The sequence below is a fragment of the Branchiostoma lanceolatum genome, chromosome 11 (genome assembly GCF_035083965.1).
Source record: "Branchiostoma lanceolatum isolate klBraLanc5 chromosome 11, klBraLanc5.hap2, whole genome shotgun sequence".
In the NCBI taxonomy this organism is placed as follows: Eukaryota; Metazoa; Chordata; class Leptocardii; order Amphioxiformes; family Branchiostomatidae; genus Branchiostoma; species Branchiostoma lanceolatum.
Genome location: NC_089732.1, coordinates 10,907,650 through 10,935,529, shown reverse-complemented (window position 1 = coordinate 10,935,529; position 27,880 = coordinate 10,907,650). Strand labels below are relative to the sequence as shown.

At 39.4% G+C, this 27,880-nt stretch overlaps 3 protein-coding genes across 4 annotated transcripts; 1 reads left to right on the top strand and 2 right to left on the bottom strand.

The window, feature by feature from the left end:
* Positions 1–296: 296 nt before the first annotated feature.
* LOC136445339 (proton-coupled folate transporter-like) lies at positions 297–6,398 on the bottom strand. Its single transcript, XM_066443299.1, has 10 exons — positions 5,956–6,398; positions 5,413–5,538; positions 4,469–4,629; positions 3,871–3,929; positions 3,419–3,547; positions 2,456–2,901; positions 1,846–1,930; positions 1,428–1,511; positions 1,014–1,170; positions 297–392 (listed from the first exon to the last, which is right to left on the bottom strand). The coding sequence occupies exons 1-10, from the start codon at positions 6,079–6,081 to the stop codon at positions 308–310; spliced, it is 1,458 nt and encodes a 485-aa protein (XP_066299396.1). The 5' UTR covers positions 6,082–6,398; the 3' UTR covers positions 297–307.
* A 1,583-nt stretch (positions 6,399–7,981) lies between these two features.
* LOC136444520 (ATP-binding cassette sub-family D member 3-like) lies at positions 7,982–20,342 on the bottom strand. The gene is made up of 22 exons (XM_066442112.1): positions 20,191–20,342; positions 19,080–19,160; positions 18,482–18,533; positions 17,947–18,035; positions 17,520–17,589; positions 17,210–17,236; positions 16,897–16,967; positions 16,259–16,382; positions 15,760–15,869; positions 15,112–15,201; positions 14,874–14,943; positions 14,613–14,682; positions 13,891–13,988; positions 13,536–13,627; positions 13,134–13,295; positions 12,931–12,994; positions 12,484–12,561; positions 12,089–12,154; positions 11,455–11,568; positions 10,992–11,087; positions 10,292–10,453; positions 7,982–9,870 (listed from the first exon to the last, which is right to left on the bottom strand). Exons 1-22 carry the CDS (start codon positions 20,322–20,324, stop codon positions 9,793–9,795), a joined length of 1,998 nt encoding a protein of 665 aa, XP_066298209.1. The 5' UTR covers positions 20,325–20,342; the 3' UTR covers positions 7,982–9,792.
* A 212-nt stretch (positions 20,343–20,554) lies between these two features.
* On the top strand, positions 20,555–27,659 carry LOC136444791 (D-aspartate oxidase-like). Of its 2 annotated transcripts, none has more exons than XM_066442531.1 (10): positions 20,555–20,661; positions 21,107–21,489; positions 21,840–21,954; positions 22,219–22,295; positions 22,641–22,761; positions 23,108–23,209; positions 23,949–24,013; positions 24,676–24,793; positions 25,972–26,070; positions 26,916–27,659. In XM_066442531.1, the coding sequence occupies exons 2-10, from the start codon at positions 21,299–21,301 to the stop codon at positions 27,033–27,035; spliced, it is 1,008 nt and encodes a 335-aa protein (XP_066298628.1). In that variant the 5' UTR covers positions 20,555–20,661; positions 21,107–21,298; the 3' UTR covers positions 27,036–27,659. The 2 variants fall into 2 exon arrangements, with proteins under 2 accessions (XP_066298628.1, XP_066298627.1); XM_066442530.1 differs by lacking the exon at positions 23,949–24,013 and adding an exon at positions 23,581–23,651.
* The last annotated feature ends 221 nt before the right edge of the window (positions 27,660–27,880 follow it).

Below are 27,880 nucleotides of genomic sequence, written 5' to 3'. Positions count from 1 at the left end.
TCTTCATTTTTGTTCTTTCAAAACTTCTCCTTTGACTTTGCAGTTGACTTGGCATTCTACGATATAAGTATCCGTTTTCCGAAATATATTTTTGGTAATTTACAGCATATATTTCCCCATTTTGCAGCTGGTTTGTATGATTTACAGTATGGTCGAAAACATTTTGTTTGCAAGCAAACGATCCATATAATCAAATCCACATGGCCTGATTGAGAATAAGTCTGAAGACACGTGTAACATGTACATGTACATGGGTACACTGTAGTGTAGCCTCTATGACGGAATGCCATAACTATCAGCAACCAGTTCACAGCTTGGTCACGTCGTGTTCTTCCTTGTCCTTTTCCACAAGGTTTTCTTCCAACATCTCTGGTACGCTGAACTTCACAAACCTTTGGGCAGGAAAATGCATGGAAGACGGTCAAATAAGAGTTTATACAGAAGCGTTTAAACACATGGAATTCAACATTCGATCATTTCTGGACGTACATTTTAATGCTACATTGTCAAATGCTTCCACACCCTAGTAGTAAATGCGCGCTATATGTTATGAATTAAAATCAAAATATTGAAATAAGACTATAAAAAAGGCATGCATTAGAATAAACAACTATACCTTGTTTTTGTCGATGAATTAATTACATAAAATCTATAAGCCACCCATGGCCAGATGACTAAGTGAAAGGTGTAGGAAGGCTGAAAGGAGGTCAACCCCCACTTCCATGACCACACTTCTTTGTCAGCATGATTTTAAGTAGCACGTCGCCAGAACGTAAGCGTTTAAGGTCGTGTTCGCGTATTTAAGGTTAATATCTCGCATATAGGTTTATATAGTTGTGTCCAAAGACATATTTTATACAACGGCTGTTATTCCGATGCACCGTTGACCAAAGAGAAGAAATGAAATTCGGCAGTTATAATAGGTTTAAATAGCAGGCTAATTGCCGTATACGCATTACGTTCTGGCGACGTGATATCTTAAGTGCAGTTGGATTGTTGTAACAGTAACTCACCCCGTCAGGACGAGGCACAGCAGGTTTACCCCGGCAAAGATGAGGAATATCATCCCGGGCATGATGGGGATGGTGCGGGCGTACACGAGGTTCCACAGCGGGGCGAAAACTACTCCTGCTAGGCTGTTGGCGAAAGACGTCAGGCCGAACAAACTCCCTGTAAGGGGGGGGGGGGGTGCAACAGTTTAATTTTGATTTTAATTTTTTAAATATAATTTCTATTACAGAAGATGTACAAACGAAACATTATGGACTAGGGATGTCGTACTTATGTTTGTATTGTCGACGTCTGCACAAGCGTTATAAGAGAATAACTGAAAATTAGAATGTGACAAACCACCCTATTTTAACCACCCACCGATTTGCCTACCAACATCTGCTTGGAGATTAGCACATACGCACTGTCGTACATACCTTGTTCATCTTGTCCGACCATCTTGGACATAATGGTCCTTATAACAGTATTGCTGGAAGTCTGCACACAACCAACAGCTGCGGCTGTAGTATGGGAAGAGAGATGGATAATGTATCTTAAATGACACTTATCACAAACGTAGATTGGATCAGGGATCTTTTTCCAACTGGACGGTGTATACTTTAGAGAGCTAAGAATGTCAGTTGGTCCCCATAGTGCTATGGAGACCAATTTCACAAGGTGGTCGAATACAGACTGAATCAAAGAAACATTTTTTGCCATGAACACAACGGTCGTAGTGTTTTCTTCACACCACAATATCTTTATATTGTGGTGATTCTTAAAAGAATCTCGTTTAATATAGTGAATAGATAAAGACATGTAAGAATGGCAAAAATGATATCAAAATTGACTCACCCATGAAGAATGTCACGTCTGGGTTTGGAGTGTATGCGGCGACCCCCATCAGAGTCAAGCAGCCAATTCCTGATATGTATCCCATCTGTACGTACGTGAAATAACATGACCAATGCATATGTCTCCCTTTATAGCTACTAAAACTTCATCAGAAAGGCATCATGAAAATATGTGAGGCAAATCATATTAAAAGTTCAAATTTTCATAAATCAGCGCTTGAATTTTTGTGAAAATCCTTCGCAGGATATTTGAGTTTTGAAAAAATACATGAGCTGAGGCAATTACAATGGCAATGCAGCGCAATAATGTTTTAAACCACGTTTGATAACATGGTCATGAAAAAACATCTAGTCAGGATATACAAAAATGCAACCTGGATCAAAGTTGAATTGAAGCTCTCAACACTTTCAAGTCACTTTAAGGCCAATTTGTTTTTGAAACTACAGTTTAACTTTGATCCAGGTTACATTTATGTAGATCCTGCCAAATATGATTTAAAACATGATTTGGGTAAGTCCAGTTTCTGTGCGTTGGATATTGCAGCTTTGATCCAGAATGACTTCTACCAACACAGATGAACTTTCAAGTTAAAAATACAACCTGCCCTTACCGTCATCATCCCGTAGGGGTAGTTGCTCAGAAGTTTGATGACGATCATCGACAGGAAGGCCCCCCCTCCGATTGCCACTTGGAAGTACCCCACGTAGTCAGGAGCCCAGCAAAATGGCGGGCCTATGGCATAGGTGAGGAACACTCCCATGACAGAGCTGTTCACACCAAAGAGGATGAAAAAAGTCAAAAGTAGAACACCCAATGGCCATATTGGTGTCTTCCTTTTGGCCCTAAAGAGCTGCACGAATCCGGAGATGTTGGACAGCGCGCACAGCTGGCGGCCAGGCTTCCGTGGGCAGGTCTCTTTGATTGCGAAGATAGCGTAGAGCAGACTGAATGCGCTCACTCCCACACCGAACCAGAGCGGCTGCGAAATCCCCGAGGGGATACCGAGTGCTTGGAACCAAAAACTCCCTCCTAGGGCAGAGACGATTACAGCCAAGCCTTAGAGGATGAAGAAGAAAAATAAGGTAGTTAGGGTTGCGTATTTCCTCAGCGTGTCGGGGTTAGACTCTGGCTAGTATCTCCTTCCCAACAGCCTCTTCTTTAATCACACCGTTTGTAAAGACGGTTGCTATCATATCAGCCAGCCAGCCAACCAACCAACCAACCAACCAACCAGTCAACTAACCAACCAACCAACCAACCAACCAGTCAACCAACCAACCAACCAGTCAACCAATCAACCAATCAACCAACCAGCCAACCAGTCAATCAGTCAACCAACCAACCAGTCAACCAACCAACCAGTCAATCAATCAATCAATCAATCAAACAACCAACCAACCAGTCAACCAACCAACCAACCAACCAACCAATCAATCAATCACTGCTTGCCATAGAACCTGATGTGATTTTCACGATTCATTTTATCTCCCCCTACAGCCCCTTGGATGCGAACAAGATAATAAAACACAAGTATCGTTAATCGTGTAGCCAAATAATGAAACCGCAAAACTACCAAAAACGGCGCTCAAGATTGCGTGCCGAAAGTAACGAGACGTTCCTTCCACCGTGATGTCAGCGATGTACGCATAAGCACCTCCCATCAGGGCCGGGTTGTTGCCCGTCAGCCCATTGATGAAGGACGCTGTCGAAAATCACAAAACAGTTTGTAGACTTTACATTGATGAAGCCATGATTGAAGGTTAGCCAGCCACGTTCAAAATACTAGTATACATTACAAAAAAACATACAACTGCATAAGGTCTCTAACAGAGTTATGCTTAGGCCACAGTTGGAAAAGGGGGCCCTGCCGGGCGTTCACGGGCTTTTTTTCTACTTTCGGGCGTTACCCTACGTGGCGCCGTGGGGCACCCTGCGGCTACCGGGCTATTTCTGGGCACGGCCGGGGCCCTGGAAGTTTTTATCACGGAGTGAAAATCAACGCGGGACCCGGTAACAATGACTTACCTGGTATGAGCACCGCTAGTGGAAGGTTAAACTGGACGACAAAGGCCGCCAAAAGAAACCTAGCAAATGAAATAAAAATGAAATCAATCTAGAAAATAAACATTAAAAGAAATTGCATTGTTGGTGACTTTCAAGTCTTTTTCTATTCATCATCATGTAGACTAAATTTATCTAATTGCACATTGTACCTCCATTTAGTACAGAGAACATTGAATGTTGTACCACTGGTGATGCTTAGGTGACGATTGGAAAAAGGGGCCCTGCCGGGCGTTCACATACTGTTTTTGCGCTTTCGGGCGTTACCTCGCCGTGGTCCCGTGGGGGTACCCTGCGGCTACCGGGCTATTTTGGGGCACGGCCGGGGCCCTGGAAGTTTTTAACACGGAGTTAAAATCAACGCGGGACCCGGTAACTAATAGGCGCCGTGAGCTAATCGTGAGAACACCGAGGAGAGGTACTCTTTCGGTGTCCGGCAGTTCACTGGCACAAATTTGTGTCTTCGGGGCCCGGGCGGGACTACACCCCCTGGGTACCGGTGCAATTATGACCTAAGCATGACATAGATACGCTGAAACAGAAGGATAAACGACATGCTTACTTTGCCAAGGTGCCCAAGATGGGAATGATAAGGTTGAGTTTCCTTCCGAGTTTGTCCGACAAAGAACCAATCAGAACGGTTACTATGAGAGCGGGGATGCCGCTGGCCAGTTGTAAGACGGTGGCCCATTGGATGGCTTCTGCCTGATCGCTTTGTCTTTCCTAGTGTAGGAAAAGAGAATAAAAGAAGTTATTTTCTGGGTTGTTACACTTGCTGCACACAAAACCCTAGGTTGGTTAAGTATATTAGTCTTGGCAACCACACAATTTTACACTGGCAACAATGATACTAGATAAAACGGCTCCGTCAGAGAGGCGTCACCCACGATCTCTTGCCATTTGCAACTGTTTACACAGTTTGTTAGCAGTTTTATTTATAGCTTGCTGTGGCATTATCTGAGTGAAGGATCGCCAAAGTGCAGTGTCGCTAGATGGTGATATGGGCGCCGGGCCAATTGGGTTCTAAAGTCGCAAAGGGACCATTCTTTGAAACAAGCAGCAGTACTGAATACAAGTGGATCTCACAGTAAAAGGGACGTAGAGAAAAGAAACGGATATATTTGGTGTCTGGTACATGTTTACACAGGTCTCATGACGTTCAACAAACAAGGCAAACCACCAGGAGGTCCGAAAATAAATGACGTGCATAGTCGGGACTGCCCACGTCACATACCAAATATCAGCAGAATCTAAGCACAGCATGCTAGCAACAACAATAAACTACACACACACACACACACACACATACACACACACACACACACACACACACACACAAACACACACACACACATAAACAACGCCAAACCACACACGCGCGCGCACAAACACACACACACACACACACACACACACACACACACACACACACACACAAACAGACACATGCACACGCACACAAACAAGCAAACACACACACAAACACACACACACCGCGGCATCTACCTGGTATTCGGATGAGTTGGAGCTGTTGCCGTAGCAGCTGGATCCTTGCTGGTTGACTGTGCCGTTGGCGATGCGGTAGTAAATGTACTGCTGTTGTAATGTAAGGTTCATCACAACAGACATGACCTGTCGTCAAAACAAAGCAAACATGGGATATTCGACGTTCAACGATGTTTGATAACGTTACCATTTTGTTCATTTTCCAGCATGTAACGTTACGTACTGATGCTTATCTACAACAAAATTCTATAGTTGGGCATTCTCCAGCTCCTGTAGCAGAGCAGAATCCGCGTCGTAGAAACCCCCTACAACCAAGGAGGGATCGGCTCTACTATAAGGAGAATGTAGCTGAGATAAAATACTACTATGTATTTATTTATGAACATGTAAGTCGAACAAAACAGCAAGATTTTCTCGAAGACACTTACGAGAATTCATTGGTTCTATCTGTCCCTAAAGGTTTAAGGCATAAGAACATATTGAAGAGCGATAGGAAAGTAAAACGCATTGACTTGTTCGTTGGTTATGACCAAAACCACTTACGATGAGAAATGCGATAGGTTCCACTGTCACCGGACAGTAGGGTTGGACCGCCTCCGGCTGAGGTGGATCCTCAACCGTCTTCTCGGATGTTTTAGTCTCTTCTCCTGGCATCTTCGTTTCTGACATAGGAAAGCAATCTGGGTATACTTAGTACTAGATGTCTTCTTGTATTCTAAAGTCTGATGCGGATAAGAACACACCGTATATAAGATATAACGTTACCACTCTCACGCATTTTTGTTTTGCGACTCACCGAAAGCAGTCCTAGTGCTTGACCATGAATGTACTACATGAATGTGCGAACATCGTATGCAAATCAAATTAGACTAAACTGTTGTGTTTATCTATGTTTTGCTTACGATGATCGCACATTCATGTACGATCACGGTAAGCAAATGAGATTAAAGTAAACTGTTGTTTATTTCTGTTTTTGTTTTGACTATCTTTGTCATTTATCTAATAAACATTACATTTACCAACAGTCCGGCTTCTCACTTTCTGCATGGGTAGATTAAAGGCAGTATAATGGGAACAAATACTAAGCTTTTCATGAATGATACAATGACCAAAATCAAGATTCCAAACTTTTTGTGTTAGGTAACTTAGTTTTACATAATCCAGATAGTGACATCATTAGTCCTTCAACAGTCCTTCTCTATTCAAACACCTCCAAAAATCTACTTGCTTGTCCACAGAAAACTGCTAAGAAGGCTTAAATCTATCAGTTCTTTCCTTAGTGATGTGAAGAGATTGGAGAAGGAAGCTGTGTCTTACCTTTTCAATGATGCAAGTACCTCCCGGCGACAAGTAGCTATAGTGTAGACCTATATGATGGCCTATGATCTCTGACCGAAGTCTATAAATGACCTTTGTTCCACCCATAATAAACATGATAAAAGTGGCCCATTGGATTTACCTAACCTGCCCTGAAAAACGGGTCAGTAGTTCCATTTAAGACTAGAGTGCATGCAAACACTGCAAATTTGACGTTTTGTTTGCACTTCAGCTACCTGGTGAAAATGCTTGACAAAAGTTTTAAGACCATCCTCATTGCAGTCAGTGTTCATCAGTGCCACTCAGCTGAATGCCATATTTTTGCCAACTATGTTCAAACAGGAACATTAAACATTGCATAAAAGTAGCAATTCTTCTTTGTAAGCAACGCAACCGGAGCGTTTTCATCCTAACTTTGAAGGAGATAAGACATCTAAACCCAGCCACTTTTCCATTTAAGACCGTTTTGGTGTATAACCGTTTGGTGCAGCAAAATATGTTTTATCATGTACAAACATACATGCCCTAATTCTGAATACGTTTAACATGCTATTAGTCCAAGATAAGATATTGAAAAACGGGTCAATATAAGAGTGCAAACACTGCAAATTTAACGTTCTGTTTGCAAGACCGGGTGAAAATGCTTGACAAAATCTGTAAGACCATCGTTGCAGACAGTGTTCATCAAGCTCTTAACTGAGGAACATCCTTTTATTCCCAAGAATGTTTAACCGGGAACACCAAACATTGCATGAAAGTAGTTTTCATTCTTACTTCGAAGATAAGAATTGTACACTAGCTTCCTTCCAGTTAAAGAGTGTTTTTGTATATAACCGTTTGGTACTACAAACTATGTTTTATTTGTACAAACATACATGCCCTAATTCTGGATGCGTTTAACATGCTATTAGTCTAAGATAAGGCAAGAGGCTAATTTGTTGGGCGAGACACTGCTATCATGCCACCGACATCCCTTTATCCAATCCGTTTAGCTGACTCGGACACCTCAAATATTTACTGACCATTGTTTTGATAGAGATGTTGACTGCAGGGCGCCAGCCTGACCTCCTTAAAGAATGATTCCATGTGCGTATGAAACATTATCAATTAAAAAAAGGATGCAACTTAAGCCATCATAATGCACCGTGATCATGAAAACAATCACATAGTTACAGTAAGTTACTGTAACATGATGCTCATATTGACTGCAACTAATAAGATATAATTGAAACAAAGACAGTTCCATACTGGATTCTGGTCCCGGAGAAGTATTTATTCTCAATCACAGACACAAACAAGAGCATAAGTTTGCTGATAGAATTTAACAGCCATAAGGATCAGTATACCACTACATGTATAATACAGGCACTTAACAAGATCACATTACATAAGGTAGGACATTGCATTGCATACTTTTAACATTATATATGTTTGATATTTTGATAAGTCTATCACAAATTCTTGCCAAGGCTAATTGCAAGTAAAAGGAGAAAGATGGACACAGACTATAACAGGTGACTACTCACTTGCTCAGTCAGCTTCTGACGATCGGAATCTCAGGACTTCTGCACTATCAAATGCGATCAAAATGCCACTTCACAAATCAAACCCATGACGCATGAATCTTGTGTCCACCAGTCTAACCAATCAGTCCTCAACATCACCCTTTGACTACTGCTACTTTTTAAAGCCTACAGGTTTAGATTATTGTAAATGGGAAATATCACAATATCATCACTGGCTTGCAAGTTTGGAGATGCAAAAATAATGTATTCAATCATAATCAAGTGAACTGCAACAACAGAACACAGTCAGAGAAAAACAGTGATTTACCATAGGTCTAGATACATGTTTCAAGGTCAATTTTACAACTGTTACATTACTTTCAAACCTTAAATATTCTTGAACATGGGCCATATATACAAATATATATGATTGTATACTTGTATCTAGTTACATCTACAATATGTTGCAAACCATTTTAATGCAAGGTTATCAAATAAACTTACTCTGAAGTTATTCACATTACTTTTCAAATAAAACTAATGCATGGTTGAATATATCACAAAGCTATTACAGCTTTACTCAAACTGATTTTCATCTGAGTACAGTAATTAACTGTCTCGGGTTATTGCTGGTTAAAATTGTTCAAACTTTTTCTTCGAATATTTGGGTAAGTTTCAAAAAACGTAGCCTGTGTTACACAATCTCTCACTGTCAGGTCCTGACGAGCCCCTATCCCTAATGGGCCAGTTCGTCAGGCAGCCTCATAGGAGCACAATGGACGAATTTGAACGACACAAAGGGGGGATTTTACTCACAAACTTTCTATGTCCCCGCACACGTCTGTTGAGAATAGAACGCGTTTGAGCGCCATTCCCCAAACACGGAGCGAGGTGTTCAATTACAATCTGACTGATTTATGACAGATAAGATCAAAATAAGCCATTTTTCTCTGTATTTTATGCAAGTGAGGGAGTGGAATAGCCACCAACATTGTATAGCAATATCTGGAAATGTTTGACGGCATGTGTGCAGGTGCTGGGCTGCCCCTCAAGAGGTGAATACCCGTGAGATGCAGGGTGCTGTGACACCAGTCAGGGTTTGGGGAATGTCGTTAGAACGCGTTAGGATTTGGGTTGTGAATGTGCGCAATGACATGGCAGTTTGTGAGCAAAATCCCACTATATAGGGCGACATTAGTTTGTGTCGTAAAAATTCGTCTATTATAGACAGGTTCCAAAAAATGGTGGGAATTACAATGTAGACATTCCACACAGCATACATGGCAAAACCAACACATAAGAACGATAGATTGCATTCCATACAAAACTAAAGAGACTAACTTAATGCATCTAAGAAATTCTAAGAACAACAGCTAAGTTTACTTGCTACTTGACACTGAAAGACAGTATATTCTTCAAAATAATAGTTTAAGCCAACATTACTTGTAATATTCTGTACTAATCAAATAAAATACCATGAAACAAAGATGTTAAAAACTAAAATAAAAGTCCCTGTTATGTTTGATACATTTTCTCCATGTCTTTGCAGTGTGGAAACTTAAGACCCAAACTCCACAGTGTCATCTGAAATAGGCTTGAACTCGAATGAACCCCTGCCGTCCATATGGAGATAGTACTGGAAAAAAAGTGTTTTCAAAGGTCAAAAATTGAAACTTATACAACTTTTTTTACTGTTTACTTAGTAAACAGATTATTACAGGTCAAAGTACAATACTTACTTTGGTACAATAAGATCTGTACTATTTACAAAAAAATATTTAAATCATGTGTGTGTGTGTGTGTGTGTGTGTGCGTGTGTTTGTTTGTGTGTGTGTATGCATGCCTGCATGCATGAATTGATAAATGAGCTTTATTGCTCAACAATTGCACAAGGTACAAAGTATGGCAAAGGCAGTATCTTATAATCTACATATAAAAACACTAATACTAATACTAATAAGGAGGAAACACTACTAAGTAACCTTTCAATCCATTTCTTGAAACTGTACTTTATGCTTTTAACTTGTTTGAAATATATGATACAAAAATTGCATTACCTCATGGTGGGTCCATAGTGACTTCCTGTGGGACACAGTGAACAGGGTGATGCCGACCTCCCTGCAGTGGTTATAGATGTACCCCTCCACATCCACACTCACAGCCGACGTGCACTCGTCCAGAATCGCAAACTGCGGCTTGTGGTAGAACAGACGCGCCATCTGCAAATAAACACGTGTCAGCCATCAATCGCTAGTCTTACGTCGATGAAGGTTAGACATCAATGGCCAGGTAATAAGATACGCAAGGTAACAGTTACTCTAGCAACTGGATAAAATTTGGAAATGGTCAGATGTTTCGCACAGCATCTGCTGTCTTTTGTCAGTGACTAAATGAGTATTCAAAGTTACCAGGTTTTAAACCAAACCTCAAAATTGATATGTTAATGAGGTGAAGACAATCACTAGTCTTGTCAAACCATTTTATGTTCTTTGGTCCGTGAATAGTTTAATCAGGTTGGAAATCACAAAATTCTTTGTATGCAGGCAAGTGTTTTATTCACACCAACGTTTCGGTGATTGCCTGTCACCTTCCTCAGGGCAATTCTGACTGGTTCATTTTTCATTGCAGCTATAGGTGTTGCTGCTTACATATGCAGTCCCAAACATACGTTGTGGCTACTAGGCTATTTTGGGGCATGGCCGGGCCCTGGGATTTTTTTTAATCAGAAGTAGAATAAACCCGCATAACATGACTTACAGCCATACGCTGCTTCTCTCCTCCACTCAGCACATCCATCCAGTCCTGCACGGCATCCCAGCCCCCCTCCCGCTCCAGGATGTTCTCCAGTTGAACCTACATGACCCCAGAAAAATCACAATGTCATAATCCACAGAGAAAGCACAATATGCCAAAACATTGACTCTGATGACAAAGAGAAAAACTAAATATCCTAGCTAAAAAAGTGCAAAACCACAATGTCTTCCTTGTCCCTCAAATATTTTCCATTACTAGTAGGTGAAACAAAACAAACCACATGAATTGTCACCTTGACTACTTTCCTAGGCTCCTAAATGTATTTGATATCATAATCTATACAATGAACAAAATACATTTTACAACACACTTGGTTGCAATTCAAGACATCAAAATACATCAAATCCATCAGCTTACTATTTCTGTTTACAAAAAAGAGATCATGTTTCTGAATGGAGTCCCTTACCTCCTTGAGATGAGCCAGTAGCTGCTCATCAGTGAAGCCTTTCTTCTTCATGTCCTGCAGGGTGTCAGGGTAGATGACCTGGTCCCGCAGGGTGCCCAGAGTCATGTATGGCCGCTGAAACGCATGGCAGGAAATTTGTTACTGTAAATGTAAATGTAGTGCCATAGCCTTATTTTAGGCCGTGGGGGCAGTTGATTGTTAATCTTCTATCTAGGGCACAATATTGGAAGGCGGAGACCAACCCCCTCCTTCCACTGCCTTTTATATGTACCTCCCCAACCAAAGTCAGGTACCCATTTTTACACCTGGGTGGAGTGAGGAAAGCCACAAGGGCACAACATTGGTGGCATGTCAGAGGATTTGAAACCCAGGACCTCTGGGTTCTGGGCCAATCGTTACGCCAATATGCTGCCACTGCTGTTGTTACCGTAAATATTCTCAGTCAAATATTCTCAGTAGTCGTGATTTTCTTAAACAAATAAATAAAAAACAGGTTGCTCCCACACCCACAGCAAAGTCCCTGTAAATTGATTTAATGTATTGCACATGTTTTACATAAACAGGACTATTTCAGTAAGGCTAGTAAGAAACAGAACTTTGACTTGATATATCCTAATGGATTTCTTATCCATACCTGAGGCACGTAGAAGAGCTTCTTGTTCTTTGGCTTGGTCATGGTTCCTCCAAACAAAGGCCACAGCTGAAAATACAACCAAAAACAGCTCAGAGGCAAGTGATTTCTGCAAATAGTGTAAAAACATGTACATGTAGCTAATGAATCCAGAATACACATCAGCATTGCTATCAATCATTGTTCCTTACATATGCAATGTTTTGTACAATATTGAGGTCTGATAATAATACAAGCTTCATAAATTTTCGTCAGTTTCCAAAAAAGTTTTTGACCATACTGTAAATCTTACAAAGCACGCTCATATCAGTTTTTGGGTTCCCAGACGACGTCATCCACATAATTGAACCAACATGGCCTAATGTGTTTAAAATACATGTATCACTCCTGTTCCTCACCTCTCCCAGTATTCTGAAGAGAGAACTCTTTCCACATCCGTTAGGACCACACACCAGAACGTTCACTCCTGACTTCACCTGAGGAGGGGGGTGGGGGGGGGTGGAGGGGAGGGCAAGAATCACATGTTATTGATGACACCTACAACTAAATGCACTGATAGAGGCATTTAAATCCCCGGGCGACTGTGTTGGCAACTAATTGGATCAAGCAGTAGCATATATCGGTTGGTTAAGAGACGTACACTGTAATCCAGCATGATGCTAATGATGTCAAATGAAAAGCCTGTATAGATGAATGCATATATATAGTTGTTCATAGTTAACTAGATGTGATTTTGTTCCCATTTCACCACTCTCGGAACATGGTCAAGTTTATACACAACAAGTGTTGTCAAAGCTGAAGTTAATTGCTTCAAGTTAGAGAGCAACAATGTAGCCTGGTCTTACCTCGAATGTAAGGTCATTGACAAGCACGTCCCCATTTGGTGTGACGAGTGGAACATGCTCAAACCTACAAGGAAAATGACAAGAACGTTCAGCGTACAAGTACAATTTGCCTCTCCCTGTAAAAAATACCCTGCTACAGAAACATTAAGAAAACTTGCTGCCTTATGTGCCACAAGGCACTACAAGGTAAACAACAACTGTACTTTATGATGTGGTCCTGTTCCACCATAGTTCCACTGCCTGGGATGAGCGGGACCTCTGACTCCACCGTATCTCTGTTCTGTGCAGACACCATTGTCCTCTCGTACTTCCCCTTGTTCAGATCACCGAGAACCTTCATCAGTTCTGTCACACGGGCTGTGAACCTGGAACAACAAGAGACTTCTCTGTCCTGAACAGTCCTATGTTTTCTGTCTTTATGAACATACTATGTTGCTGGACCAGAAAAAAAACACTGCAAGATAAGAATTTTCACAATTTTTCTGAATGAACATATCGTGCATAAAGGGAGATAGAGAGAGAGGCAGACAGAGAGACAGAGAGATGCAGAGAGAGGGAGAGAGATGCAAATAGAGAGAGAGAGAAATTGAGAGACGTTGAGTTACCCAGCCAGCCTGGTCATCTCCCTCCCAGCCAGGACAATCCGGCCAATGGCCTGAGCCATCTTCACCAGCATACGGCCACTCTTGTAGTAGTCCTGTAGTGAAGAAAATCATATCATCAAGAGTCTACACATCTAAATGGTTATGACGCAAGGAAGGTGGGTAAAGGTACATAGGTAGTCCCATAGCCTTTTTTGAGGCAGTAGGTGCAGTGGGTTGTTATCCACTTTGTCTAGGGTACAGCATTGGAAGGCGGAGGCCAACCCTCTACCTCGACTACGATGCCACTTGACACAAGAATACAACATTTCAAAGCTATACAATACAGGTACAGATACATGCAGAGACATGTACTTACCTCCAGCAGTTCACTGTGTGTGCTGTGACGATGTCTGGGGTGGGCCAGGTCCAGGAATGGCCTACTCACAACAAGGTACCCCACCACAGTAGCAACATCTGGCAGAAAACAACAAAAACGAATACAGTCACACCAGTTCATAATGACCACTCAAGAACATTTCTGGTAACACAATTCACTTTACATTGCTAACATTTAATAGGTTGTTCCAACTTCAGGGCTCGAAATTCATTTTTGGAAATAGGTGCACTGGCGCACCCAACCTAAAAAATTAGGTGCACAGAAAATAATTTGGGTGCACCACATAAAATAAAGTTGAATGATACCAAAACATAATCTTGACGCTACAGCCTCTCTTAAGACCTTCAATCTGTGATTCTACCCAGATTTCAAATTTCAACCAAGCAATACATCAAATAAAGTACAAAAGATTATATTGCTTTTACTGATACTTACATTTCAAGAATATTCTGTAAGCTAGTGTACAAGAGAACCTTTACCCTAAAGAGTACAAAACTATCTAGGTGCACCAGTGCACCCACAGTCAAAAATTAGGTGCACAGCTCCAATTTCGGGTGCACACAGGTGCACATGCACCCACTATTTTGAGCCATGAACTCTATCATCAAATGAAAACAATGATATTGACTGTGAATATTTGTATAAGATATCTATATTGAATTACTGACTAAACATTTGGCTGACAGAAAAGCATTACCCACATTTAGCAATGATGTTGTCCACAAATCCCATGGAGAAACGGAACACAATGAACGTCCTCAAGTGCTCGATCTGAAACAAAATTGGCAATTTTGTTTTTACCTTCTTCATCAAGGCATTCTCAGGGATCAAACAAGTTCAGTTATCTGATTAAACTATCGAAGAAAAGATGGTAATTCAGTACTGTACTATACATGTAGATTCAGTTCTGAAAAAAAATTTTGAAAGTCAAAGATACAATGGTTAAAGACAAAGGGACTAACCAGTTTCTGGAATGACAGCTCTATGGTAGCCTTCTCTCTCTGGTTGCCTTGGTAGAATGCAATCTCCTCACTGTAACAATACAACACAGATTCTAAAGTTATATCCATCCTTTCATGTGAAACAAACAACAATATACTATTTACAGCGATGGGATGCAAAACATACGACTTTTCAACCATGCGTCGCCGGTGTGTTTGCACCCCCTTTCTCATGTTTTTTACTCTTTTTTTTTCTCACCTGTTTGTGATGAGCCTGGAGTTGACGTAGCGGAATTCTCCCTCGTATCTCTGTTCCTGAACCGTCATCTTACCAATGGGACGTCGCAGCCTGCAACACAGTTTGAAAATGAATACGTGCTGTGAGTCTAGCCTGATTGAATAACGATTAAGTGGCCCGCCCTACATCCAGCCATTAAAGGGGAGGGGCCATTAAAGCCCCAGACAGCAGAGTTTCCATCACACAGGCTACTGTGAGTCCATTTCTTATCAACTGGATGGCTATCTCGAACTATTAAAAAAGAAAAAGAAATTTTTGCATTTTTCTGTTTTTCTATTCAAATATTAACACTGGCCATATCTGGAATCTATTCACACATGTGCATATTTTCAATTCCATATTAGCTGCGTATTGACATTTTTTGTCTTGTGGACGAAAAAAACACTTTTTTTTTCAGTTTCAAGCTGCACAACGGTGGGTCAAAGTTAAAGCCAACTTTTTCCCTCAAACTTTACCTAAGCCAAAAGATGTCAATATGCAACTCATACAGACTTGAATATACACACAAGCGTAAAAGACCCATAGTTAGAGGGTTTTTTCAATAATTAAAAAGAAAAAAAGCCAAAATACTCAACTCATGACTGTTACACACTATAAAGCCTGTCTTACCTTGTAAGAATCAGTCCTGAGAAAACCAGGTACCCTAACATGGAAGCTGGCCCCTGGGCGCCAATACTGCCTGTCAACTTCTTCACATAGATCACGATGTCAACAATCGGCTGCACAAATGGAAAGAAAATTGTTAACACACATCCACAGATGCATGCACACACATATGCACACATACATACAGACAGACAGTCAGACACACACACACACACACATGTACATACTAGGGTTTCATTTGCAGTTTGGTAAAACTGGTTGCAATGACAAAATGGTTACATTAATGATTAAAATCGTCACTCCCGTAAAATATAGAGAAAAGGCTTATTTTGAACTTATCTATGATGGTAAATTAGTCAGATTGTAATAGGACACCTGCTTCCTCTGGGTTTGGGGAATGAAGTTCGAACACGTTCTATTCTTAATGAACATTTGTGAGCAGAATACCCCTATGACAAAACCTGTTCAAATTCGTCTATTCCCCAGCCATGGCCACACCCACCTTACTAAGGTTTGAGTACAGGTCCACCACTGAGTTACAGAAGCGTTCTACATCCTGGGTCAGGAGCTGGTCAGCATTAGCAACTCTGTTGTCCAGATTTGTCATCTTATAGTAGGTAAAACCCCTGGAGAAAAGGTAGCAGAACGTAAGCTGACATTTTACACATCTTCACATGAAGAAATTCCATTTTTTTAACTTTCATTTGCTCATTTTACGTACATGCACTTTTAGATAGATATGTGCTTTTTCCAAATTGATTTTAGAATGTTGATTGTAGACACATGTACAATATTTTCCTAGTTGGTTTCGATAATTACAAAATTTCACCTTTGAGACATATTCGCTACAATTTAGCGAGTCACATAATGACAAGCCAGTGTGTGTTATGCCGAAGAGAAGTGATACCATCTGAGAACTTCTGCATCATAATTCAATAAACCATTATATCATCATTACATTCATTACCCTTGGCAATCCCTATTTTAACCTTCTCTCTGCTGCCAAACTTTGTAACCAATAGATAACTGGGTGTCAAACGGCTACTTCAGAGTGCTAAAGGTTAAGGGGTGAAACATCAAGCCTTCTTTTTGGTCATATTCTTAGACAAATACAAATACACATTTTACAATATTACTAACCTGAGATACTGACTGTACAGGTGGTTAGACAGGTTGGTGCGAAATCTCAGCTTCAACTCGTTCAAACCAAACTGTAAAATAACAGACATAAATGAGAAAAAGTTTCAACACTGCTTGTTAAAGATAAGAATCAAAAGTGGTCTTAAGAAATAAAGGAATGACTATCTAAGGACTTTAACAAGTTGATAGAAAGATCTTGTAGCCCAGCCTAGTTTGGCTAAAGTAAATAACAACACAGAATTATTAGAAATCTTAAAACACTTTTATTGGCTGAACTGCGAATTTGATGGTCAAAAAGGTCCCATTTACTTACCTTGAGAACATTGTTGACCAGGGAAATCTACAAGAGAAATTGACATGTATTTCAATCAAATAGCATTAATGCAAGAATATGCAATTCAAATTTCAAAAGATACATTTTTACTCATCATGAAACTATGAAACAAGTACAGAATATGTAAAGATGATATAGAATAGGGCTACAACAATTTTTTTTCTTGCTCCTATTTTGAAACTGAAAATTTGTTAAACAAGGTTTTAAATTTTCTGTTACAAGGACATTACCCATTTACCTGTGTAACAAAAGCAACATTTTCATTTTTAAAAAGAGGGACAAAACTTACAGCAGGCATTGCATAGATGAAGCTTAAAAGATACTTCTTGAACAGCGGCATACTTCTTCCAATGATAGCACTGGGAGAAGAAGAAAAGTATTTATACAATGTAGTTATACAATGTATAACTTGTAAAAGATACATATATAACTAGTAAAAGCACGCTGAAATTGAAAACCTCTTCTGCTAAAGCTGATAAAAATTGTAGGCAACTTGAAAATAAAATTTAACATCATATCTTCATCAGTAAATTTAAGGAGACCTCTTTCTGATAGTTTGAATATCTAATCATTATAAAAACATTACATTGACATACCTTGCATGGTTAACATTAATGCTCAGAAACCATTACTAAGGTTACTTAACTCACAATGGTATATAACTTTGGACACCAAAGAAAAATTATTAATTATTAAAAGACAGTTTACATGGTTACCTTTCAATAGCAGTCCCATTTTGAATCATCCACACATCACAGTAGGTCCTGGCCAGTAACATAGATGCCACCAGGGCTATGTACCCAACCTATATACCATCACGATTCACGAATATAAATAGTTAGCACCACACCACATATTGGAGTTGTTGCAGTACAACTCTCTCCTTTAGCTGTCTACCTAAGACTCTAAGTGACAGCTACTCTTTCCGGAGAGAACACAACAATTAACATAGGATTACAATCAACATACAGCTAACATACATTACAGTATTAAACATATAGTAATCTCAACATAGGTAAGCATATATGTTTTATTGTATGTGCTTCAAGTTCTAGAGTCTCTAATGTGTTTTAGTAGTCTTTGTTTGAAATTCCCATGTGATAACATATAACATAATTCTACATGTTAAATTGTCACACAGGAAATGTTAAAGGCATAGACAAGAGCACTAGCAGCTATATTTTACGATAAAGTGATCATACACTTAATACATGTTTACACATCAAATCTAAACAATGTACAAGGGCCTACCTCAGGAGAGAAAAACTTTGGTACCAAGATCTTCAGAATCTGGTATATCCTCCTGTAAAGATAATGTTCATAGAATGCATTAAAAATAGGCTACTTGAATTAATTAATCATATAGTTGTTCATACAGTGTACTTGTTAGTGTCCATATGGGCTTGACAATTGTAAAACTAAAAGGTATGAATAGTTGCAACAAGTTGATGATGAAATAAGTTAAGAATTGCATGATTGAGTTGAGTTTTATCACTCATTTTCATAATACCAGCATCTAAATACATGTAAAACAACAAAAAATTATGACACATAAAGAAGGATGAAATAAAATATATCTGATTAAATTGATGAGTCAACATTACAGGTTTCTAGAAAAAAATAATGTATATATGGCCTTGAGAACAAGAAATGTTTGTAATCATTTACTGACTACAATGTTTGTTTAGCAAGATTTGAGTAATTAGTGCATATGACCAGTCAAAACTAGGTATATATGTAGTTTAATTCCCAGATAAACCTAACTCTTCAAAGCATACTATATTTTGGTAGATTCAACCCTTCTTTATGTGCATTCCATTGTATCCGGGTAAAGAGTCAATTCAGATACCTAACAAAAACTCCATCCACTGCTGCTTTCTCTTTCTTGTCTCCTTGCTCTCCAATCACCAGTGGAACATCTGGGATCTTTCTGTAAAAGTAAAAAAGGGAAAACTTCCTTTAAAAACACAGTATGCACTTGCCATACTCATAGAATTTGATAGAAAAGGTGTTCCTTGGTATCTAGTCCCACCAAGAACTGCAATTCTCCATCTCAATCTTAAAGTTATTATTATTACTTCATCCTGTGAAGTACTGGTTTGTTTGTATGGCTGAATGCATAAATGAATGTGAATGTTTCTGTATGTGTGGGAAATGGCACTGTGATTACCAATATACAATGTACACAATAGAGCATTTCTATATGGGATTGCATTGAATAGCTAATCCAGTGGGATTGCACTGGGACTGGGGATAGGACCGAAGGCTTAGGGCAGGCTGTGTGCTTATACTTTTGTGTTTAAAGTTTTAACAGACCCTGTGACATTTCCCAAGAACAGCCTGGCACAAGTGTTACAGGCCAACCTATCTCAGAGCTTTCTTAGACTCATGTTTGTCTATTGGCACTATCTCTGAAATCTACCAGCACTAAAATGTACATTATACATAAGTGGGTGCAAAGTACAAAGGTCAATGTGCTGTAGGTCATTCACCTTATGCTGAGGGTAAGAAAGACCCATACCTTGTGTAGTGGGCTACTCTTAATCCGACTTAAAGTTTTTTTTTTTCTTCTTGTTAAGGAAAAATACCATGGACATTATTCACATCTTACTTTTGGTCCCCTTTCTTTCCTTCTCTTTTATTGTGAAGCTTTACAACTTGAGCAAAGCATAATTTTTCTGGTCACGTGAAGTTAGATAAGGATCTCCGTGATAGTGCATTTTAAGGGCAACCTGACAGACTCAAAACGATAATGGAATGATACATTTCATATTTTTTCCTCTTGTTTTATTATTAATAGAATAAATGTATTGCCTCAGTATTATGTTATACATAATCTGTGGGGCGTTCTGCAGGTATATCTTACGTTACATAAAGTTTGCAACTGGCCGGTTTTTCTAGCTGATCGTTGCACCAACTTGCAGACAGAATCTTGGCGGATTTCGCGGCCTCACACCTACCTGCTGCCGTTCGCTGGAGTCTTCTTGCCCCTCCGCGTCGAGGCCCAGTAGATCGCGGCCACGACAGCCGCGGCAACCGCCGAGTTCGTCTTGTTGAACTGCGAGCCGGCAAAAATCTTACTGAGCGCCGCCATGATGATGATGATGATGGTAATGCCTTCTATCTTCTATTTCGCAATGCGGACGATTCCATTCATAAAGGGATGATTTTAGAATATCGAAGATTTTGGAATAATTGAAATTTTGATGATAATATCATAACTTCTTTAATTATCAGTTTTTTTCTTAATTTTTCCATGTCATTCCTTTGTATACATTTTTCTTAGATAAAGTTTCATTTATTGTGCCCCCTTTCTATATTTTTAATAGAATAATCCTGGTGGGGTCAATGCCAGGTCAGTGGGACTCTCAGCTCTCTCTAGCCAGCTGGTCCAACAGAAGGCATCAGGAGGACCAGCTAGATTCTTAAAAGTGAGAACCTCTTGATTTTGTTGATGTTATATAAAGTGAGCTTGACATTATGAGGATAGGAATTCTTTTGCAAGTACAGTAGGAGATTGTTTTATCAATCAATGAGATCATTGACAACTATGCATAATCTGTGGGGTACAGAGCCCATAGATGACAACTCACTGATAGAATGTTCCCACACCCGCATGTGACTCTTCGTTTGAATTTTCCCACACCGCTTTTGTAAGAACGAACTCGGGGAAGAACTGAAAGGGATCAATCAATTAAACAAACAATCTATCAATCAATCAATGGATAACTATGATTTCGACTGATTATCACTTCAGCCTAAGAGTTATTGGCCCAAGCATTTCCTAGTAATCTAGTGGAATTTTTAGTCAAGAAATACAGTACTCTGGTGATTTATAATAACGCAATCATGCATTTTTCCTCATTTTGGTTCCAGAAACTATCCCCAAGGGATTTAAATTTGCAGACTCATTTCCATCAGCCTCTGGAAAAGTCCTTAGTGCTTGTGATGTAGAGAGTCTTCATTGCAACTCCTACCAAAAGGAGGTTGAATGGAACCTCCTTGCAGCAGCTCCTACAGACCAAACCCTGACATTATCACCAAGTCATCTCCAGCTGCAGTATCGACATGGGCCACCGGGTGTGTGTAGTTGGTGCGGGGGTGGTCGGCTTGTCCTCTGCTGTCTGTATCCAAGAGAAAGTCCCCGGCGTTCAAGTCACAGTTCTGTCCGAGAAGTTCTCTCCGCACACAACGAGCGACGGTGCTGCTGGCTTCTGGGAACCACACATCTTGAGCGATACTCCACAAGAACTTGTCAGGCATGAAATTACCACTAAGGATTCCCAATCCAATTTGCAAATTGCCTCATAAAAGAAATTGGCTTCTACCAACTGATAACTGAGTTCAAAGAATGAAATAGTCCTGCACTGAAATATGATTGTTTTTTGTTTGTTTCATAGAATTCGCTGTGTTGTCCCTAAGACCTTATTTGAATATTGGAAAGTTATTGAAAATATAAGTTGACATGAAAAGGTTGTGAGCATATGCATACTGACAGAAATTTGAATTTAGAATTTTTCAAAATTAACTGCAGTCTAAATATATGAGCTATTGTTAGTAAGGTGTTTGTCTTTTCAATTTTGTCATGGAATGTTATTTTTGTTGACAGACGTTGGGGCGATGAAACCTGGGACCACCTGAAGACACTGTACCTGAGTCCTGTGGCTGTTGACGTTGGTGTGATGTTACTGTCAGGCTACCACTTACACAAACAGCCTCAACAGGTGATAAAACTCTTCGTAAAAATAAGACTTCAAACTTTGTATTCCTGAAAATCTCTATCACTATTTCTCTGAATGTAATTGGAAATGTTAAGTGTACAAAATGGATCTGTAACTGTAATTGTTGAAATTTTCACGGTGGTTTTATGTTCACGGTTTTTGACTGCTTCACTGCATACCAATAAAACCTCCGCAAAAATTTGTGGTTCCAAAAGACACAGTATTTATTACAGTACATAATTGTTGATCTGCATTCTTTATTGTCAGGACCCTACCTGGGCTTCCAAAGTATTTGGGTTTCGTCACCTGACCAAACAAGATCTGCAACAGTTTCCTGGTTTCAGGTAATGTATAGAATGATTCAGGAGTATATCAGGGTGGCTTGTTCAAGCTGTAGAGAAGGGGTGGTGTTATGTGCAAATGTTGGCACTGATGATTTTTTGGTCAATAATTATATCAATGTTATTGTCAATAATGATGCAAGCAATAGGTCAATGACACAACTTAAGAATGATAAATGATATGATTTTTAATGTCATGTTTTGATCCTAGAAAGCATAAGTTAGCTGTAGTCATTTTGATTTTTCAGATATACAAAAAGTGAAGCCTTTATGACTTTTTATTAAAAGACTGATCTTCATTCATACATTTGGTGTAAATCGTAAAGTTACTGGTTCATTGCCTTTCAGCTCAGGCTGGTTCTCTACTCACCTGCTCTGTGAAGGTAAAAAATATTTACCCTGGTTGATGACGAAGTTCAAGAAAGCTGGAGGCAAAGTGCAGCAGGGGAAGGTTACTTCACTGACTGAGGTAAGGCTAAAATGGGATATGATAATATAGGGATACACTTACAATTTTGCATAGGGTACCACCTCTTGTGTATTGGGCATATTATGCTTTTGTGATAGAGGATGGTGTTATTCTAGCATAATTATATTTTCAATGTCTCCTCAGATGTGCATGGACTACTAATTTTTGACTTAGAGACCCCAACACACTTATCAATCAAAAAGAGTTTGGGTGATCCGGTGTGTTTGGCTGAAAAGCCACATTGTCTGTGCACTACTAGCTCAGTCTGTAGAAAAAGCGCCATGCTAATTGCTGTAGTCTGTGGCTGGTCGCTTTACGCTTTCTACCTAATTGTCTTGACCCCCAGCTTGCTGACCACTATGATGTTGTAGTGAACTGCTGTGGTATTGGGGCCAGAGATTTGGTGGGTGACAGCACTGTCCAGCCTGTGAGGGGTCAAGTCTATAGGGTAAGACCTAAATATTGGAAAAATGGAGTTACAGTATTGAAAGAGTCAATGAGGCAAAACGCAGTTAATTAAGATTCAGATAGAAGCATGGGTATTGAATTATGATGTACAGATATGATATCAAAATCATATCTTTTTACTTAGAGGATTGCTATTAGAATACCTTTTAGTACACAATTGTTTATGTTATTTTGTTGAAACAGTACATATTTTCATATGAAGTAACTGGCCCAGGAAAGCCTCGCTGGTACAGTACAATTATTGGTACAGTCTATATTATTAATCATGAAGATTTAAGTGCAACTTTTATACTGACTGGATTTTTTACAATACTTGCTGCTGTAGTGTTCCTCCAATTTCTCCAACACCAGGTACATGCCCCGTGGATCAAATGTTTCTTTGATGCTGAGTATGACGGACATGATTTCTATATATTTCCATGGTAAGAAGACATTATTCTGTAAGACTTTCAAATCTCCACCTCGTTAAAGGATCATACCTCTAAATTGATTGGTCAGATTGGTTTGTTTGATATCAAGCTTAAGGAGGCTAAAAGAAACAAGAAACTGTCTGATGCGATTCACGTCCAGATCTAGTGTTTGAACATTTAGTCCTCAGCTTACAGTAGGAGAATGAAAAACTTTAGTGTATTTATGTCAGTGAGTGGAATGGTCCTTCAATGAGGAAAATCATTATATTCCCAATCTGATCCCAACTGTACTGTGTTTGTAAATCCTAGGTCAATGCACCATGGGTGAAACACTATACGATTGCACACGATGACCCGTATTATATCCTCCCTTGGTAAGGAGTCATTTTTCATGGCTTTTACTCTATCCGTTAAATTTCTTTCATGATATAACATTATTGATATACATGCACTCTTACTCTAAAATAATGGATTTCACTTCTTATGCTGTACAAATGCTCATGCCGCTATTACAGACATTTGGTATTTCCTTTCAAGAATCTACAAGAGTAAAAATCTGGATACAACATCAATAATACTCATTGTGGCCAGCATTTGAAGGTTGTTTGTGTCAGTACAATTATATATTACCAAAACTGAAGGTAGGGCTGTCTCTGAAGGAATATTGATAAGGACTCACAGTGTAGCACAGATTCCGAAATTATTTTCTTCGTTAACTTCAGGTACTAAATTGTTTTTAGGACCAAGCCACAGCACTCTAATTTGTCAATAGTCGGGTTTGAAAAGATATCAAGTGGTTTACTAGAAAACATGATGAAAGCACAGCCTGGGGGTCAGGTTTACGCCAAAAATAATGCACTCAGTTTCATGGAGTGAATACAGTCATATTCAAGCTTTATTCCCTCTCCTCTGCTTTTATAATGTCTGCTTGCTAATCATATTCTTACCTTAAGATGTCTGAGAAACAAGCAAATGAATTGGAAATTGGTGTGACCTACAATGAACTTTAAAAGTCAACTTGACCTTGACCTTACAGTGCCAACAATGTTGTTTTGGGCGGAACAGCACAGAAGGGGAACTGGAACCTCAGCCCACATCCCACTGACAGCAAAGACATCTGGGAAGGCTGCTGCCAACTGGTGCCAAGTCTGAGGGTAAAGGCCTCCTTAAAATGTCAGGATTTGCATTTAGAGCAACATGTTTAACAGATCATGTTAGTTATAGGCTAGGGGATGAGGGAGAAAACAATCATTTTGACGACTTGTCTGGCCCTGCCTCTCCAGAGGGTCTGCATGCTCTTTTTTGTAAGGTGTAGGCAGGCCATTTTGATTTTTTTTGTCGTAGGGAAAGCCGGCTCAGTATACAAGTAATTTGTAGCGAGGCGACCAAATTTTTCGTAGTTCCCTTCCCGGAGTGAATTTAGCAAAATACGTAGGGGGTCCTTCTGAATTTAACGTTAGCGTAAAGCTGTAACAGCTCCTTTGGTTTTTTACAGTAGTTCCCACACTGGCCCTGTGAGTAACGGCAAAGAGTGCCACACAGGGATGTCGTACTCGGAGACTCGAGAAAACGGGGAGTAGTGTAACAGTGGGGATCAACCTCCACTAACTGACCAGTCTAACTGGTGCAGACCTTTTAGCCTAGCGGTTAGCGTGTTGGATTCCCAAGCCCTGCAGATCGGGATCAGCGCGGGTTCGAAACCCGGGAGCGGTGCACACGCCCCTTTGGATTTTTACAAAGCGTTGTCTGGACCCCCCATGCAGACCCTCTCTCCAGTGTCCATCCTTCGTTCCGTTTCTGGACGGAATTTCGCTGCTTGGCACGAATGAAAGTTCCAACCATTCCAACCATATCCTTGACAGATAAGAATTAAAACTCCATAACATTTTCATCCTGTTTTCAATGGTACAAAATTATTATGATAAAAATGGAAGTTGGAAGACAAAAAATTCAAAAGAGTGCCAGTGCCCTATATATATCAAAATGTTTATGACGTTCAAAACCTTTAGTTTAAGCAAACGTTACACAGAAGTAAAATACATTGTATGATGATCTACATCATAGGCCCTACTGGCTGGTCACGGGGCTGGTTTTAAAATTAAGTGCATAAATTAGGAACTGCTAAGGATACTATAATTCTTCGACTTCTCAATCTGGCTCGATAATGCTTTTTTTTTTCACTTGGAAAAGGACACTTTCTTTTATACCACCGGTACTCTTATGCCAAGAGCCCCATTCAGGGCTGTTATTTAGCCTGTTGGTTATCTTTTATGGTGAAGAATCTTACAATATACAAAAACAACAAAAAGTATTCTTATATCTGTGTGCACAGAATTGCAAAGTGGACCATGAATGGGTGGGGTTACGACCAAGCAGGCCAGAGGTCAGGCTGGAGAGAGAGACAGTTGGGCGTGGTGCCTCCAGTCTTGAGGTGAGATATTCATTTTTATCTCTATGAAAAATGGAGATGTTGTTTTGGGTGTGTCTGCCTGGGTATGTGTGTTTGTGTTTCCAGATGTTTGTTAACTTAAGAACCTTCGGATGGAATATAGTCATATTTGGTCAGAAGGTAGACGAAGAAGATGAAGAACGTCAAGGTCGATGTTGAGCCCCCTGGTGTGTGACCTTGGTAGTGCTGCAGATTTTCAGGTTTTTGTATCTTTTTACCTGGATATGCTATGGTTTTAGTATTTATTGGATTTTCAGACTAATATACACAACAGAACATAATACAAACTTACAATGAATCGTGCATAACAAACAATCAGTCAAAACATGTATAACAAAACAATAACCTGAATAAGTTAAACATCAACTATGACATTAGAACTTGTGCATGAAAACAAGTACACTAAGTGAATTCCTATATACATGAAATATGGAATGTGGGGTTTTATTGGATTACCATGTAGAAAACGACATTGTGGGATTTGTGAATTCCAACAGGTGAATTCCCACCTACATGTATTTATATAGGATAGTGAGTGAATGAATTGTAAACTGGCAACAGTAACCATCATTAATTCTTAAAGCCAATCCAAGACTTAACTTTCTTTGTAGAAAATGCATATCAAGGTATAAAATAGATATTAAAATACAAAATAAAATAGATTTCCAGTAGACTAGCAACATTGAAGCCTAAAATAAATCCCATCGGTCAATTTTTTTTTCTTTTTAAATCCACACATTATAACATTTTCCCATTATCATCTTAAACATGAGCCACATGTACCCTGGGTATCCTAGTGTTAATCAGGTTGTTTGTCCTCCAATCAGGTTGTGCACAACTATGGCCATGGTGGAGCGGGGATCACCATTCACTGGGGGTGTGCTCAACAGGTGGCCAGTCTCGTGCAGGAGGCACTCAGATTACAACAACTTAAACCCAAACTGTGAAGAGATACTAAACAATGAAACGTAACAATGTATCTCTAAGAATCAAAAGGAGTTAAGATTGAGAATACAGAGTATAGAGTATAGGAGCCACGGTATAAACTTATAATCCGTGTGTCAAAAAGAATTGATATGCTAGCCATCATTATCTATGATTATTAGTAACCTTTTATATATTATTGTGCTGTCTAGTTTACATTTGAGCAAACGTAATTGATATTTTAACATGCATTCATACTTTGTCAGAAATTGTATATATTAGATTTTAAAATAAGGTGCTTTAATTGATTTTTAATGCCAAAGCCAGATTGTGCCAACTATGTAAACAGTGAATTGTGCCAATAATCTGCTAATTAACAAGGTCATTCATCAGCAGCAGTTTGTTTCCCTGCTTACTTGTTTGTTTGCAGGATTATTAAAATGTAATAGATTCAAAAATGTATGAAATTGTTCTATTTTATATTGTATATTTTATTTTTTGGTTGGAGGCCTTTGCCAAAGGAAGAAAGAAAGATCGAACATTTGTTTCTTGTAGCATGACAGATAATTTGCAGCTCTACAGTTTATACTTGACAGAATCTAGACCTTTTAGACTATACAATATAATATAAACAAAAATCATGGCCATTCTGTTGTCTTGACATTTTTTTCTTCTTCTTTTACTTCTAGTATTTAGTCCTAATGTTTCAAGGAGTTATCAGCAGTGTCTGTATGATGATGATGATCATTAATATACTATAAATGATCTTTAATTTGAAGAAAAAAATGTTGTCAAATCACTGCCTGGAGGCAAGTTGAATAGAACCTCCTCCTGCAATTGTCAGCTTTAATAATGGGTTTGCTGAGGA